The following is a 17,605-nucleotide window of genomic DNA, read 5'->3' on the forward strand; positions in this document are numbered from 1 at the left end:
TTTTTACTTTGTTTTAAAAGATTTTATTTATTCATGAGAGACACACAGAGAGAGGCAGAGACATAGGCAGAGGGAGAAGCAGGCTCCCCACAGGGAGCCTGATGCAGGACTTGATCCCACAACCTGAGCCAAAGGCAGGTGCTCAACCACTGAGCCACCCAGGTGCCCTATATGTTACTTTTATACTGAAAAATCCAATACGCTTTGCTAAAAAAATTAAGTGAATACTTTGCATTTTTAAAAACTACTTTCATTGTTATTTTAAAAGTTAATGTGTACTTATTATTGTACAGAATTGTAGAAATAAAGAAGAGTAGAAATAAGTTTAAAAATCATCCATAACAAAAGAAATCATCTATAACATACTATATCTTGAATAGTCTTTTTAGGAATAATTTTTCATTTATTTTGTCTATAATGAGATTAACTGGGTTTAAATCACAATTCTGTTACTTGATAATTGTGTGACCTTGAGTAAGTTTCTCTACCATTCTGTGCCTTCATTTTCTCACCTGTAAAATGAGGGTAAGTAGTACCTACCTCACGAGAGGGTTAAACGTGTTATACATGTAAAGTGCATAAAACTGCCTGGCACACAGTAGGGCTCCGTAAATGTGGTCTATCACTATTGTGCTATACTACATACATTTGTATCATGCTTTTCAAAATTATTACATAAGCTTTCCTTCATTTTATGATTTGTTATATTTAATGATCAATGCTATTTCATCATGTGATGAATGTACCCTGGTTTACTTACTTAACCATTCTCTCCTTATTGGACATTTACAAGTATCACCAAACAAATGAGGCACTGCACACTAATTCTTAACCAGAACTACCCTTCTGGAAAAATCTTGTATATGTGAAAACTTGTTAGAGCAAACGCCTTGAATTACAGTGATGATTCAAACAAAAATCACCATGCTGTGTCATATTTTATACAGAAAAATACTAGAATAGAAATATATTGTTTTAATCTCAGAAGTTCATTTTTAAAATCTAAATGAAATTTTATTTTCCACAGATGGTTGGTAAAGGCTTTTTCCTAGTTCAGACAAAGGAAGTGTCAATGAAAGCTGAGGATGCTCAAAGGGTTTTTGGGGAGAAAGCACCTGACTTCCTTCCTCTTCTGAACAAAGGTATGTTCTGAACGATTGGTGTACTTGTGTGCTTATCTTCTTGACATGTGATTAGATCTGCTCTTGCCATTGGCATTTCTGTTACATTGCCTTCTCTTCCTTGTTTGTTTTATGTTTTTTTTCCTATGACTATTCAAAAATGTCAAAATTTCACATCATTCAAAAATCCCTATATAACTAACTAGAAATTAGGCATTAGATTTTTTCCTATTTTGTCATCTTAGTACTTGAAAGTCACATTTTATTATTATTATATGTTGTTATTTTAATTATTATTTTATTGTTGATTATTGTACTACAATGAGTGACTGTTTCGTTCCCCCTGTCCAGAGTTACAAAGCACTTTATAAGGATTCTTTCTGCTTTCAGTGGGCTTTGACCATACTGGAAAGAAAATAAGAAATACAAATAAAATTGTATACTCTTTTATGTATTTAATATGATTGACTAACTTCTCATCCATAAGTAGAATTGTTTTACCCAATGGGCAAATACCACCAACAAATTTCAAATACTGGAAATACATCTGCAAACAGAGGAACTGGAATTCATGTGCCCTCTGGAAGGGATATTATGTCTGCCTATATGTATTTTTTTTATTTTATTTATTCATGAGAGACACAGAAAGAGAGGTAGAGACATAGGCAGAGGGAGAAGCAGGCTCCCTGCAGGGAGCCCAATGCGGGACTTGATCCCTGGACCCGGGATCACGCCCTGAGCCAAAAGCAGATGCTCAACCACTGGCCACCCAGGCATCCCTGCCTATGTGTATTTGAAGGTATACTGATTCTAGGGGACAGAGTTCTGTTTGTCCATCAGAACAGGGACGTTGTTTGCTCAAGGCTCATCAGGCTTCTCTTTATTTGCCTGAGCAAATATGTAGAATAATATGCAGTGCAGATTGAGTATACCCTAAAAAGATGGCACATCTACATTTATATGCTTTTTATGTATAAGTTGTAATAACTTCAAAACCTATATGAAAATGTTGGAGGAGGGTCGCCTGGGTGACTCAGTCAGTTAAGTGTCAGACTCTTAATTTCAGCTCACAGTCTCAAGGTGGTAAGATTGAGCCCCGTGTCTAGCTCTGTGCTTAGCAGGGAGTCTGCTTGAAATTCTTTCTCTCTCCTTGCCCCACTACGTGCACGCTCTCTCGCTCTCTCTCTAAAATATATACATAAATCTTAAAAAAATATTGGAAGATTGTTGGGATCATTTTAATAACTAATGCTGGCTATGACTCAGCCATTAATATAGTATTTCATATACCTTTGTGGTTACTGTAACAGTATGAGGGACTTGCTCTAACCCAGTGCATAAATCTACTCTAGAATATATACTGGAAATTATGACTTGGTACTTTTTTAATTGAGGTATAATTAACATACAATATTACATTAGTTTCAGATATACAATGTAATGATCCAACAATTCTATACATTTCTCAGTGCTCACCAAGATAAGTGTACTCTCAATCTCATTTATCTATTTGACCTCCATCCCCACACACCTCCTCTCTAGCAACCACCAGTTTTCTGTATTTAAGAGTCTGGCTTTTTGTCTTTTTTTTCTTTGTTTCTTAAATGCTACATATGAATGAAATCATATGGCAATTGTTTCTTTCTGGCTGGCCTATTTCACTTAGTACTATACCTTCTAGTTTTATCCATGTTGCAAATGGTAAGATTTCATTCTTTTTTATGGCTGAGTAATATTCCATTGTGTATATGGATATATTGTATATTGTGTGTGTATACACACACACACACACACACACACACACACCACACCTTCTTTATCCATTCATCTATGGATGGACATGGCTTGCTTCCATAATTTGGCTAACCAGCACTTTATTTCTTGTGTTTTCTATTTTAGCCATTCTGACAGGTATAAAGTGATATCTCATTGTGGTTTTAATTTGCATTTCCCTGAAGATTAGTGATGTTGAGCATCTTTTCACATGTCTGTTGGCCAGCTGTATGTCTTTGGGAAAATTTCTGTTTAGGTCCTCTGCCCATTTTTAATTGGATTATTTGTTTTTTTGCTGTTGAGTTGCATAAGAGCTTTATATATTTTGGATATTAACCCCCTCTCAGATATTCATTTTCAAGTATCTTCTCCCATTCAGTAGGTTACCTTTTAACTTTATTGCTTTTATTTTTCTTGTCCGAGGAGACATGCCTAGAAAAAGTTTCTGAGGCCAGTGTCAAGGAAATTACAGCCTATGTCTTCTATTAGTTTTACGGTTTCAGATCTCACATTTAGGTCTTTCATCCATTTTGAATTTATTTTTGTGTATGGTGTAGGAAAGTGGTCCAGTTCCATTCTTTAAATGTCCAGTTTTCTCAGCAACATTTGTTGAAGAGACTCTTTTCCCCATTGTATGTTCTTGCTTCCTTTGTCATAGATTGGTTGACTATATATGTGTGGATTTATTTCTGGATTCTATTCTGTTCTATTGATCTATTTTTGTGCCAGTACCACACTATTTTGATTACCTACAGCTTTGTAATATATCTTGAAATCTGAGATTGAGATACCTCCAGTTATGTTCTTTTTCAAGATTGCTTTGGCTATTCAGGGTCTTTTGTGGTTTCATACAAATTTTAAGGTTATTTGTTCTTGTTCTGTGAAAAATGTTGTTAGTATTTTGATAGAGGGATTGCATTAAATCTGTAGATTGCTTTGAGTAATATGGATGTTTTAACAATATTGGTTTTTCCAGTCCATGAGCATGGCATATCTTTCCATTTGTTGGTTTCATCTTCAATTTCTTTCATCAGTGTTTTATAGTTTTTCAAGTGTCCTGGCTTGTTTGATACAACTGTTTTGAAATGGGAGGATTCTGATGGAACCTTGAAAACAAGCCTTTAAACTCTCAAGAAGGGCAGCCCGGGTGGCTCAGTGGCTTAGCGCCACTTTCAGTCCCGGGTGTGGTCCTGGAGACCCGGGGTCCAGTCCCACATCGGGCTCCCTGCATGGAATGGAGCCTGCTTCTCCCTCTGCCTGTGTCTGTGCCTCTCTCTCTCTCTCTCTCTCTCTCTCTTTGTGTGTCTCTCATGAATAAATAAATAAAATTTTAAAAAAATAAACTCTCAAGAGGTTTCAGAAATTGAATCAAATATTAAGTGTAATGGACATCCTAATGTGTGAGGTTAGGGATGAAGTGAGTATATGAGTAGGTCTAAGTTAATGATTTATGTGCTCATGCAATGTTAGTGGAGTAGTTTCATAGAAATGCTCCAACCCCAAATATAATATCTGTGTTTAACACAGCATTCCACATGGAAGAGGTAAAAGTAGAACTAAAAAAAGTAGAATTAAAATAAATGGGCCAATGTTACAGGAATTTCAGCAAATAAACATCATATAATTAACTTTTAAAACCAGAGATAGGGCAGCCCGGGTGGCTCAGCGGTTTAGTGCCGCCTGCAGCCCAGGGCGTGATCCTGGAGACCCGGGATGAGTCCCACATCGGGCTCCCTGCATGGAGCCTGCTTCTCCCTCTGCCTGTGTCTCTGCCCCCCCCTCTCTCTCTGTGTGTTTCTCATGAATAAATAAATTTAAAAAATTTAAAAAAATTTATAAAACCAGAGGTATCCATAGGAAGTACTCAACGACTAATGAGGTCATGCCAAAAGTTCACAAGAACAAGCTTAAATCTGTTTCCACTGGCCAAGTTTGGGATAATTTAGGTATAACAAAGAATAATGAAGAGAATTGATTTAACAACAGAAATCCATGCATCCATAGTGATAAAAAAAAAGGAGGAGGAAGAAATAAAGGAAAGATCTTCTGCTCTTTACAGAATACTGTGAGCTAATAAATGTAGAAGGAATGATTAGACTTTGAAAATCACCATCTTCTAATCCCCAAGGTAATAATTAATTCAGTAAAGATTATCAGTGGATGCTAAAACTATTGGGGTAAAAGTTGCTAAGAAATAGGATATTTGGAGCAGCCTGGGTAGCTCAGCCGTTTGGCGCTGCCTTCAGCCCAGGGCGTGATCCTGGAGACCCAGGATCGAGTCCCATGTCGGGCTCCCTGCATGGAGCCTGCTTCTCCCTCTGCCTGTGTCTCTGCCTCTCTCTCTCTCTCTCTCTCTCAAGAATAAATAAATAAAATCTTAAAAAAAAAGAAATAGGATATTTGTGGGACACCTGGGTGGCTCAGTGGTTGACCACCTGCCTATGGCTCAGGGCATGATCCTGGGGTCCTAGGATCGAGTCTCACTTGCATCAGGCTCCCTGCAGGGATCCTGCTTCTCCCTCTGCCCTTCCCTCTCTCCCTCCCTCCCTCCCACTCTGCTCTCTCTTCCTCTCTTTCTCTCAAATAAGTAAATAGAATCTTTAAAAAAACCTTTACATCAGAGACTTGGTGATCACTCCAATCAAACTTAGGATCACTGAAGGCAGGACAGCCTGACATTGTGTTTTTCAGTAAGAAATACATATCATCATCTATGAAGAGTTCTTCCTCAAAATACTTAATTTGAATCTAATCAAGCTAAGACTTCTAGTTTATCACAAAGAAAGAAAATCTAGAGACATTTTAAATGACACTATGAGAACATGATGATTCAAATTCAAAAAAGAAGACATTTCACAAAACAACTGGCCAGGGCAATAAATGTCCTGGAAAACAAACAAAAATGATGAGGGACTATTATGGATTAAAAGAAACATAACAATTAAGTACAATGAATGAACCTTCATCTGATTGGGATGTGGTGAACTATAAAGCTGTAAGACGTTTTTGGGGAAAACTTGGGAAGTTTGTGAAGATGAAGTCATGAAATTACTGTTAATATCCTTAGGTATGATAGTGGCATTGTGGTTATGTAGGAGACTCATGCTGACGTGTCATGATGTCTTGCTACTTTCAAATGGCTCAGTGAAACAAAAAAAGCAAGTATAGTGTGGGATAAAGCAAATGGGGCCAAATGTTAACATTTGATGGGCGTAGGTAAAGGGCAAATGGATATTTATGTTTTTCTGTCAACTTTTCTTAACTTTAGCGATTTTTCAAAATTAAAAACAGGGGAAAAGTTTTTAGCTGCCCAATATTGCATTGACTGATATAGAATGATGAGCAGGCTGTCAGTGGAAATATTCTAGCAGGACTTGGGTCAATTGGGTCCTTATCTAAAAGTGGCCATCAGACATTCTAAGGAGGGTTTCTCAACCTCAGCACTATGGACATTTTAGGACAGATGATTGTGTGGGGTGGGGCTGTCCCATGCTTTTTAGGATGTTTAGCAGCATCCCTAGCTTCTACCACCCAGATGCCAGTGGCAAACACCACACTCCTAGTTATGATAACCAAAAATGTTTCTAGGTATTGCCAAATGCCCCCTGGGGGGGGGGCAAAATTGCTCCCAGTTTTATTTTATTTGTTTTTTTTTTAAGATTTTATTTATTTATTCATAAGAGATACAGAGAGAGAGGCAGAGACATAGGCAGAGGGAGAAGCAGGCTCCCTGCAGGGAGCCCGATGTGGGACTCAATCCCGGGACCACGGGATCACGCCCTGAGCCAAAGGCAGACTCTCAACTGCTGAGCCACCCAGGCATCCCTGCTCCCAGTTTTAAACCACTGTTTTGAGCCAAGGGTGGACTTTTTCTTTTGAAAATTCACTTTTATTTCAAGTACTTTGTACCTCAGAATCTCTAAATTTTCCTCTTCAGTTAAAGCTGTTATAGTTATTTACTTTCAATTAATAAAGCTTTTTGTCTGCTTAATGAGAGAATTCACTGTGTTTTCCATCTTGAGAATCTTCTAAACTTAACTAATCCTCAGAACCATCCAGGGTACTTTGAAAAATATAAATTTCCATCTCCCACCCCAGAAAGACTGATTAAAAAATTTCTGAGATATACCCTTGGGATCTGCATTTTAAAAAGTTCCCCAGGGCAGCCCCGGTGGCGCAGCAGTGTAGCGCCGCCTGAAGCCCGGGGTGTGATCCTGGAGAGCCGGGATCGAGTCCCACGTCAGGCTCCCTGCATGGAGCCTGCTTCTCCCTCTGCCTCTGCCTGTGTCTCTGCCTCTCTCTCTGTGTGTATCTCTCATGAATAAATAAATAAAATTCTTAAAAAAAATAAAAAGTTCCCCAGATCGTTCTGATGATTAGTCAGACTTGGATTCCTTTGTTTTAGAGGGTCATTCTTTCATTTATTCAGTAAACATAGATGAAGTCTGAGATAGTGAAAGAGTCCAATGATAGAGGGCCTTGTAGGCATTGTAGACTTTGGCTTCTAGACTGAGATGAGAAGCTACTAGATATTTTTTGAAATACAGGTCACATGTAACCTATTAATTTCAGATGTACAACATAATGATTCAGTATTTGTGTATATTGTGAAATTATCACCACAATAAATCTAGTTAACATCTGTCACCATATGTAGTTACAAAATTCTTTTTCTTATGATAAGGACTTTTACAGTCTACTCTCTTAGCAACTTTCAAATATGTGATACAATATTATTAACTATAGTCACTATGCTATGCGTTATATCCTTATGACATGTATTTTATAAGTGGAAATTTGTGCCTTTTGACCCCCTTCACCCATTTTGCCCACCCCTCACTTTATACCTTTCTGGCAACTACCACTCTGTTCTCTGTACGTATAAGCTTAGGGTTTTTTTTTCTTTTTCATATTTCACATATAAATGAGATCATATAGAATTTGTCTTTCTCCTACTTAATTCACCAAGCATTATGCCTTCAAGGTCCATCCATGTTGTTGCAAATGGGAAAGTTCCCTTTTATGGTTGAATATTATTCCATTGTGTGTGTGCATGTGTGTGTGTCTGTGTGTGTAAATATGCCACATTTTCATTATCTATTCATGAATATCAATGGCTGTTTCCATATTTTGCCTATTGTAAATAATGCTGCAGTGTCATGAGAGTACATGTATCTTTTCTGGTTAGTGTTTTCATCTTCTTAAGATAAATACCCAGAAGTGGAATTGCTGGATCATATTTGTAATTCTATTTTTAATTTTTTGAGGAGCTTCCATACTGTTTTTCATAGTGGATGCACCAATTTACATTCCTGCTAAGAATGTACAAGGTCTCCCTTTTTTCCACATCCTTGCCAACATTTGTTGTTTTTTATCTCTTCAATAGTAGCTATTCTTACAAGTGTGAGATGATCAATCTCATCATGGTTTTGATTTTCATTTCCCTGATGATGAATGATGTTGAGCACCTTTCACGTACCTGTATGTCTTCTTTGGAAAAATGTCTATTCATATCATCTGCCTGTTTTTTTAAGTGGGCTCCATGATGTGGAGCCTAACATGGGACTCAAACTCATAACCATAAGATCAAGACCTGAGCCAAGATCAAGAGTTGGACACTTAACCAAGTGAGCTATCCAAGCACCCCCTCTGCCCATTTTTTAATAGATTGTTTGGTGCTTTTTTTTCCTAGGTGTTTTTTTCCCTATTGAGTTATACGAATTCTTTATATATTTCGAATATTAACCCCTTACCAGATATAAGATTTACAAATATGTTCTCCCATTCAGCTGTATTTTTAAAAAGATTTATATATTCATTTCAGAGAGAGAGAGAGACTCTCAAGCAGATCCTCTGCTAAGCACAGAGCCCAACGTGGGGTTTGATCTCATAGCCCATGGGATCATTACCTGAGCGGAAACCAAGATGCTTAACTGACTGAGTTGCCTAGACGCCCCATGTTTTTTTTTTTTTAAGTAAGCTCTAGGCCCAACATGGGGCTTGAACCCTGACCCCATGATCAAGAGTTACATCCTCTATTGACTGAGCCAGCCAGGTGCCCCTCAGTTGTTTTTTTTAAATAAACTTTTTATATTGGAATAATTTTAGTTTTACAGAAGAGTCGCAAAGGTAGGACAGAAAGCTTCCATATACCCTTTATCCAGCATCCCCTAATGTTAGTATAACCATGGTACATTTATCAAAACAAAGAAATTTACACTGGTAAAAAAAAAACTATTAAGCTATAGTCATTATCCAAATTTCACCAGTTTTTCTAGTTATATCCTTTTTCTGTTCCAGAATTCAATCCAAAATCCCACGTTGCATCTAGTTGTCATGTCTCTTTAATCTCCTCTAATCCGTGAGAGTCCCTTAGTCTTTCCTGTTTTTCATGACCCTGAAATATTTTCACAGTACTACTAAGTTGTTTTGTAGAATGTACCTCAGTTTTGGTTTGTCTAATGTTTTCTCTGGTTAGATTGAGGTTTTGGGAGAAGAGGTGAAATGCCCTTCTCATCACATCATATCACATCACATCACATCACATCACATCACATCACATCACATCACATCACACCACATCACATCACATCCCCGGGTACAGGATATCAACATGACTTATCTTTGGGGCATTGACCTTGGTGACTTGGTTCAGGTGGTGTCTGCCAGGTTTCCCAAACACTGTAAAGTTCCTGCTTTTTCCTTTTCATACTTTGTTCTTTGGAAGTTGTGTCACTAAGACCAGCTTACACTCAAGGCAAGGAGAATTAAGCTATACCTACCCCCTGGAGAGGGGAGTATCAACTCACATTATTTGGAATTCTTCTGTAAGAAATATTTGTCCCTTCTCCCCCATTTACTCTTACTCAGTCATTTCTTTCTTTTTTTTTTTCAGTCATTTATTTCTATCAGTAGAGACTCATGAATATGCATTTTGTTCTTTGAGTTATAATCCAGTACTATCAAACTGTTCCGGTTTTAGCCATTGATAGTTCTTTTAGGTTGGTTCCTCTGTCATTTTTTTAAAGATTTATTTATTTATTTATGATAGACACACAGAGAGAGAGAGAGAGAGAGAGAGAGAGAGAGAGAGAGGCAGAGACACAGGAGGAGGGAGAAGCAGGCTCCATGCCAGGAGCCCGATGTGGGACTCGATCCTGGGACTCCAGGACTCGATCCGCGCCCTGGGCCAAAGGCAGGCGCTAAACCGCTTAGCCATCCAGGGATCCCCTCCTCTGTACATTTTGACATGACTTTTATATTTCCTTCTTTTTTTGCATTATTATGCTGGATAGAACTTCCACTATGATGATGTACAGAATAGTGAGGAGAGGACATTCTTACCTCGTTACTGATTTCAGAGTGCAGGTGTTGCATCTCACCATAAAAAATTATTTTGGTTATAGGATTCTTATATATACCTTTTATTAAGCTAAGGGAGTTTCATTCTATCCCTAGTTTGTTGAGTTTTCATTTTTCATGGATGTTGAATTTTGTTGAATGTTTTTTTCTGAATTTACTGAGATAATTTTTTTATTATTTAATAATTTAATCTGGTGAATGACTTGTTAATTTTAACTGTTGAACCAGCCTTATATTCCTGAGATGAACTCCCTTGATCCTGGTATATTATCTCTTTAATATATTGCCAAATTCAACTTGCTAATATTTTCTTGAAGATTTTTGCATCTTTGTTCATGAGGGACATTGGTCTGTAGTTTTCTTGTAATATCTTTGTTTGGCTTTGATACTAGGATAATGCTGGCCTCATAAAATGAGATGGGATATCTTTTCCTCTTCTAAGATCTTGAATAAATTTTAGAGAATCGATATCATTTCTTTTTTAAATGTGTGGTAGACTTCACCAATGAAACCATCTAGGCTTGGAGATTTGGAGAGAAAGATTTTTGGCTGTAAGTTTAATTTACTTATTAAATTATTTACTTATAGGGCTTTTTCGTTTTGAATAAATTTTGATAGTACTTGTCTTTTAGGAAACTGTCATTTCATCTAAGATACCAAATTTATGGACATAGAGTTGTTTATAATATTTCTCTATTCCTATTAACATTTTTGGGATCAGTAGTAATGTCCCACTAATATTCCTGCTATTGGTAATTTGAGTCCTCTCCTATTAGCTTGAATAAAGGTTTATTGTTTTATTGATAATATCAAAGAAGCAGCTCTTTGTTTCATTGATTTTCTGTTTCTCTCTTTTCAATGTTATTATTTTCTGCTCAACTAATTATTATTCCTTCCTTGTTTTACATTTGATTCGCTTTTGTTTCTCTAATTTCTTTTTGTTTCTCTAATTTCTCTAATTTTTTAAGATTAGGTTACTGATTTTAGATATTTCTTCTTTTCTAATAGAGTTGCTTTTCACAGTAGTTATGTTCTGTAATGTCACTGTGAAGACTGAATTAATGAGTACTGTGCTCCTGCTCCTAAGAGAAATAATGGGGTTAAGTTCCTACAAGTCTCTGGTCATAAAATTTTTGTGAGTCAATCCATATATAATCTTTTGTATGTTTATTTCTGTTTATTTTTTCTTTTTAAAAAATATTCTATCTATCTATTTATTTATTTATTTAAGAGAGAGAGAGAGAGCATGTGTGTATGGGGGTGGGAGGGTGGGGAAAGAGGAACAGAGGGAGGGGAAAAGAAGGGTAAAGAATCTCAAGCAGACTCCACACAGAGTGAGGAGCCCAACTCAACTCAGGTCTTGACCTTAAGAAGGTCAAGTGTTTGGAAATTATGAAATCATGACCTGAAATTATGAAATCATGATCTGCTGAAACCAAGAGTCGGATTCTTAACCTACTAAGCCACCCAGGCACACCTGTTTGTTTCTGTTTAAAGACATTTTATTCGGTATATATTTTTGATTCATTAACATTGAACTCACAGCAAACAGCACTTAACTCTGGCCTAAATCAGCCTTTCTAAAATTAGGAACATTAGACAGCACTTTTGTACTATGTTTGGGGGCCATTTTAAATAGCAAAACCACCAACAAAACCCACAAAATGTGGAAAACATGGCACTAAAACTGTGGAAAGGATGCTGCTTACAGTATGAGGGCTTGAAACAAGAAGGCAGAGAGGATCACTTTGTTCAGCTTCAGCAATCTGTGTGTCAGGCAACTTAAATTTTTGCTGCTCTGTGTTTCTCTCTGAATGACCATGAGAAGACTGCAAATATTCATTTTGGGATTACAGATAAATTTTACCAAGTTGGCAAATTTGCAAATAAGGAATCTGTGAATAATGAGAATCAACTGCATATGTATTCAATGTTAAAAATGTTCCTTTAAAAAAAATGTTCCTTTAGGCACTGCTTTAACTGCATCCTGCAAATTTTGACATGTATTTTTGTTTAATTCAGGCTTTGGTAAACTATGGCATACTGTGTGTTTTATAAGTTAAGTTTTATTGTATCATTCTTTTATCTATCGTGCTTTTCTATTTGTGCTGTAACAGCAAAGTTGATTAGTTGTGGTACATACTGTATGGCCCACAAAGCCTAAAATATTTCCTATCTAGCCCTTTACGGGAAAAGTGTGTTGACCCCTGATATAGTTCAGAATATTTTTTAGTTTCCCTTGAGACTTTTTACTTGATTCATTGATTTAGACATATATTGTTTAATTTCCAAACACTTGTACATTGTCCACATGTATTTCTATTATTTCTGAATTAAAGCTGTTATGGTCCAAAAGCGCACATTGTATGATTTCTATTTTCTTTAATTACATATAGCCTCTCTTGGTGAATATTCTGTCTGCACGAGAGAAGAATGTATAATGGTTTTTTGTTGTTTGGTGGAATATTCTATAAATTTCCACTAAGTCAATTTGGTTCATAGTGCTGTTCAGTTCATCTATGTCTTTACTGATTTTCTGTCTACTTCTGTGAATTAATGAAAGAGGAGTGTTGAAGTTTCCAACATTAACTGGATTTGTCTATTTCTCTTGTCAGATCCTGTTAGATTTTGTCTTGTGAATTGTCAAACTCTGTTGTTAGATGCATACACATTTAGGATTGTTATGTCTTTTTGGAGAATCCTTTATCATTATGTAATGTCCCTCTTTGTCTCTGATAATCTTTCTTGTTCTGAAATCTACTTTGTCTGAAATACAGCTACTCTAGCTTTCATTTGGTTCTTTAGTGTCTCATATATATCTTTATCCCTTTTCTCTTAATTGATTGAAGTCTATATCTAAAGTGAGTTTTTTGGGGTGCCTGGGTGGCTTAATTGGTTAACCCTCCAACTCTTGATTTTAGTTCAAGTCGTGATCTCAGGGTTGGGAGAATAAACAGTACATCAGGCTCCATGCTGGATGTAGAGCCTGCTTAAGATTTGCTCCATCTGGGGAATCCTGGGTGGCTCAGCGGTTTAGCATCTGCCTTCCGCCCACAGCGTAATCCTGGAGTCCTGGAATCAAGTCCCACATCAGGCTCCCTGCATGGAGCCTGCTTCTCCCTCTGCCTGTGTCTCTGCCTCTCTCTCTGTATCTCTCATGAATAAATAAATAAAATCTTAAAAAAAAAAAAAGATTCGCTCCATCTCCCTCTAACCCTCCCCTCTTTCTCTCTCTCATACACACACATTTTATTTTTTTATTATTTTTTTTTTACTACACACACATTTTAAAGCAAGTTTTTATAGACAGGATATACTTGATTCTTCCTTTTCAATTCAGTCTAACAATCTGTTTTTTAACAGCTGTGTTTAGACCATTCACATTAAAAGAGATGGATATAGTTGGGATCAACATCTGCCATCTTTTCTTTTATTTAAATTGTGATTAACATACCATGTAATATTGGTTTCTGGGGTAGAAATCAGTGATTCTTCACTTATATACGACACCCAGTGCTCATCATAACAAGTGCCTCCTTTAATACCCATTACCCTTCTAGTCCATCCCCCACCCATTTCCCCTCCATTAACCCTCAGTTTGTTCTCTATTGTTAGGAGTCTTTTATGGTTTGTTTCCCTCTCTCCTTTTCTCCCTCATCCCTTATGTTCATCTGTTTTCTTTTTAAATTCCATATATGAATGCAATCGTATGGTACTTGTCTTTCTCTGATTGACTTATTTCACTTAGTGTTATACACTCTAGCTCCGTCCACATCATTGCAAATGGCAAGATTTCATTTTCTGATAGCTGAGTAATATTCCATTGTATTCATATACCACATCTTCTTTATCCTTTCATCAGTCGTTGGACATTTGGGTTCTCTCCATAGTTTGGCTATTGTTGATAATGCTGCTATAAACATCAGAGTTTATATATCCCTTTGAATCTGTATTTTTTTATCCTTTGGGTAAAAAACCTAGTAGTGCAATTGCCAGATCATAGAGTAGTTCTATTTTTAGCATTTTGAGGAACCTCTATACTCTTCACCAGGGTGGCTGCACCAGTTTGCATTCCCAGCAATGCAAGAGGGTTCCCCTTTCTCCACATCCTCACCAACGCTTGTTTCTTGTGTTGTTAGCTTTAGCCACTCTGACAGGTGTGAGGTGGTATCTCATTGTGGTTTTCATTTGTATTTTCCTGATGATCAGTGATGTTGAGCACCTTTTCATGTGTCTTTTAGCCATCTGGATATCTTCTTCAGAAAAGTGTCTTTTCATGTCTTCTGCCCATTTCTTAACTGGACTATTTTTTGGGGGTATTGAGTTTCATAAGTTCTTTATAGACTTTGGATACTAACCCTTTATCAGATATGTCAAGAGAAGATATCTGAAATATCTTTTCCCATTCCATAGGCTGCCTTTTAGTTTTGTTCATTGTTTCCTTCACTGTGCAGAAGCTTTTTATCTTGATGAAGTCCCAATAGTTCATTTCTGCTTTTGTGTCCTTTGCCTCTGGTGACATGTCAAGTAAGAAATTGCTACAGCCGAGGTCAAAGTGGTTTCTACCTGTGTTCTTCTCTAGGATTTTGATGGTTTCCTGTCTTACATTTAGGTCTTTCATGCATTTTGAATTTATTTTTGTGTGTGGTGTAAGAAAGTGGTCCAGTTTCATTCTTCTGCATGTTGCTGTCCAGTTTTCCCAACAACATTTGTTAAAGAGACTATCTTTTTGCCACTGGATATTCCTTCCTGCTTTGTCGAAGATTAGTTGACCATATAGTTGTGGGCCCATTTCTGGATTCTCTGTTCTGCTCCACTGATCTGTGTGTCTGCTTTTGTGCCAGTAGCATACTGTCTTGAAGACTACAGCTTTGTAATATAGCTTGAAATCCAGAATCGTGATGCCTCCAGTTTTTTTCTTTTTCAAAAATGCTTTGGCTATTCAAGTCTTTTGTGGTTCCATACAAATTTTAAGATTGTTTGTTCTACCTCTGTGAAAAATGCTGGTGGTATTTTGATAGGGATTGCATTAAATGTGTAGATTGCTTTCAGTAGTACAGACATTTTAACAATGTTTGTTCTTCCAATCTATGAGCATGGAATGCTTTTCCATTTCTTTGTGTCCTCTTCAATTTCTTTCAGAAGTGTTCTGTAGTTTTCAGAGTACAGATCTTTCATATTTACTCAGGTTTATTCCTATGTATCATACTGTTTTGGGGACAATTGCAAATGGGATCAATTCCTTGATTTATTTTTCTGCTGCTTCATTATTGGTGTATAGAAATGCAACAGATTTCTGCACATTGATTTTATATCCTGCAACTTCTCTGAATTCATGTCTTAGTTCTAGCAGTTTTTTGGTGGAGTCTTTTGGGTTTTTTTTTTTTACATAGAGTACCATGTTATCTGCAAATAGTGAAAGTTTTACTTCCTTGCTATTTTGGATGCCTTTTCTTTCTTTTTGTTGTCTAATTGCTGGGGCTAAGACTTCTAGTACTTTGTTAAGAAGTATTGGTGAGAGTGGATATCCTTGTCTAGTTCCTGTCTGTAGGGGAAAGACTCTCAGTTTTTCCCCATTAAGGATGATGTTAACTGTGGGTCTTTCGTATAATGGCCTTTATGATGCTAAAGTATGTTCCTTCTATCCCTACTTTGTTGAGGGATTTTATCAAGAAAGGATGCTGTGTTTTGCCAAATGCATTTTCTGCATCTATTGACAGGATCATATGGTTCTTTTCTTTTATTAATGTGGTATATCATGTTGATTGGTTTGTGGATGTTGAACCACCCTGTAGTTGAACCACTCTGGAATAAATCCCACTTGATCATGATGAATAATTCTTTTTATGTACTTTTGAATTCAATTTGCTAGTATTTTATTGAGAATTTTGCCATCCGTGTTCATCAGGGATATTGGCCTGTAATTCTCCTTTTTAGTGGAGTCTTTGTCTGGCTTTGGAATCAAGGTGATCTGGCTTCATAGTATAAATTTGGAATTTTTCCTTTCATTTCTATTTTTTGGAACAGTTTGAGAAGAATAGGTATTAGCTCTTCTTTAAATGTCTGGCAGAGTTCCCCTGGGAAGCCATCTGGCCCAGGACTTTTGTTTATTGGGAGCTTTTGATTCCTGATTCAATTTCTTTGCTGGTTATGGGTCTGTCCAAATTTTCTGTCTTCCTGTTTCAGTTTTGGTAGCTTATAAGTTTCTAAGAATTTGTCCATTTCTTTCAGGTTGCCCAGTTTGTTGGCATATAATCTTTCATAGTATTCTCTTATAATTGTAATCTGCGGTATTGCTTGTGATCTCTCCTCTTTTATTCATGATTTTATCTACTTGGGTCCTTTCTCTTTTCTTTTCGATAAGTCTGGCTAGGGATTTATCAATTTTATTAATTCTTTTGAAGAACCAGCTGTTAGTTTCATTAATCCATTCTATTGGGGTTTTTTTTGTTTCTATATCCTTTATTTCTGCTCTAATCTTTATTATTTTCCTTCTAATGCCAGCTTTAGGCCTTATTTGCTGTTCTTTTTCTAGCTCCTTTAGGTGTAAGGTTAAGTTGTGTATTTGAGACTTTTCTTGTTTCTTGAGGTAGGCCTGTATTACAATATACTTCTCTCCTAGGTCCCCCTTTGCTGCCTCCCAAAGGTTTTGGTCTATTGTATTTTCATTTGTTTCCATGTATTTTTAAATTTCTTCTTTAATTTTCCAGTTAACCAATTCATTCTTTAGTAGGATGTTCTGTAACCTCCATGTATTTGATATTTGAGGTCTTTTCCAGATTTTTTTTGTAGTTGACTTTAAGTTTCATAGCATTGTGTTCTGAGAAAATGCATGGTATGATCTTGATCTTTTTGTACTTTCTTTTTTGAGAGAGAGAGCGAGCGAGAGAGAGAGAGAGCGAGTGCATGAGTTGGGGGTGGGCAGAGGGGGAGAGAATCTTACGCAGGCTCCACACTCAATGCAGAGTCTGATGCAGAGCTCAATCTCATGACCCTGAGATCATGCCCTAAGCTGAAATCAAGTCAGATGCTTAACCAACTGAGCCATCCAGGTGCCCCTTTTTGTACTTGTTGAGGGCTTTTTTGTGACCCAGCATGTGGTCTCTTCTGGAGAATGTCCCATGTGCACTCGAAAAGAATGTGTATTCTGCTGCTTTAGGATGAAATGTTCTGAATGTATCTGTTAAGTCCATCTGGTCTAGTTTGTCATTCAAAGCCATTGTTTCCTTGTTGATTTCCTGCTTAGATCTGTCCATTGCTGTAAGTGCGGTATTAAAGTCCCCTACTATTATTGTATTATCAATGAGTTTCTTTGTGTTTATTATTAGTCAATTTATATATTTGGGTTC

At 36.8% G+C, this 17,605-nt stretch overlaps 1 protein-coding gene across 1 annotated transcript in view; it reads left to right on the plus strand.

Annotated features, from left to right (window-relative positions):
• RP2 (RP2 activator of ARL3 GTPase) overlaps positions 1-17,605 on the plus strand; it is a 52,187-nt gene that overhangs the window by 23,267 nt on the left and 11,315 nt on the right. Inside the window, exon 3 of the mRNA XM_025982493.2 lies at positions 1,028-1,142. Coding sequence (XP_025838278.1) covers positions 1,028-1,142 — 115 coding nt within the window. The remainder of the gene's footprint in view (positions 1-1,027; positions 1,143-17,605) is intronic.

Source organism: Vulpes vulpes, chromosome X (genome assembly GCF_048418805.1).
Source record: "Vulpes vulpes isolate BD-2025 chromosome X, VulVul3, whole genome shotgun sequence".
NCBI classification, from domain to species: Eukaryota; Metazoa; Chordata; class Mammalia; order Carnivora; family Canidae; genus Vulpes; species Vulpes vulpes.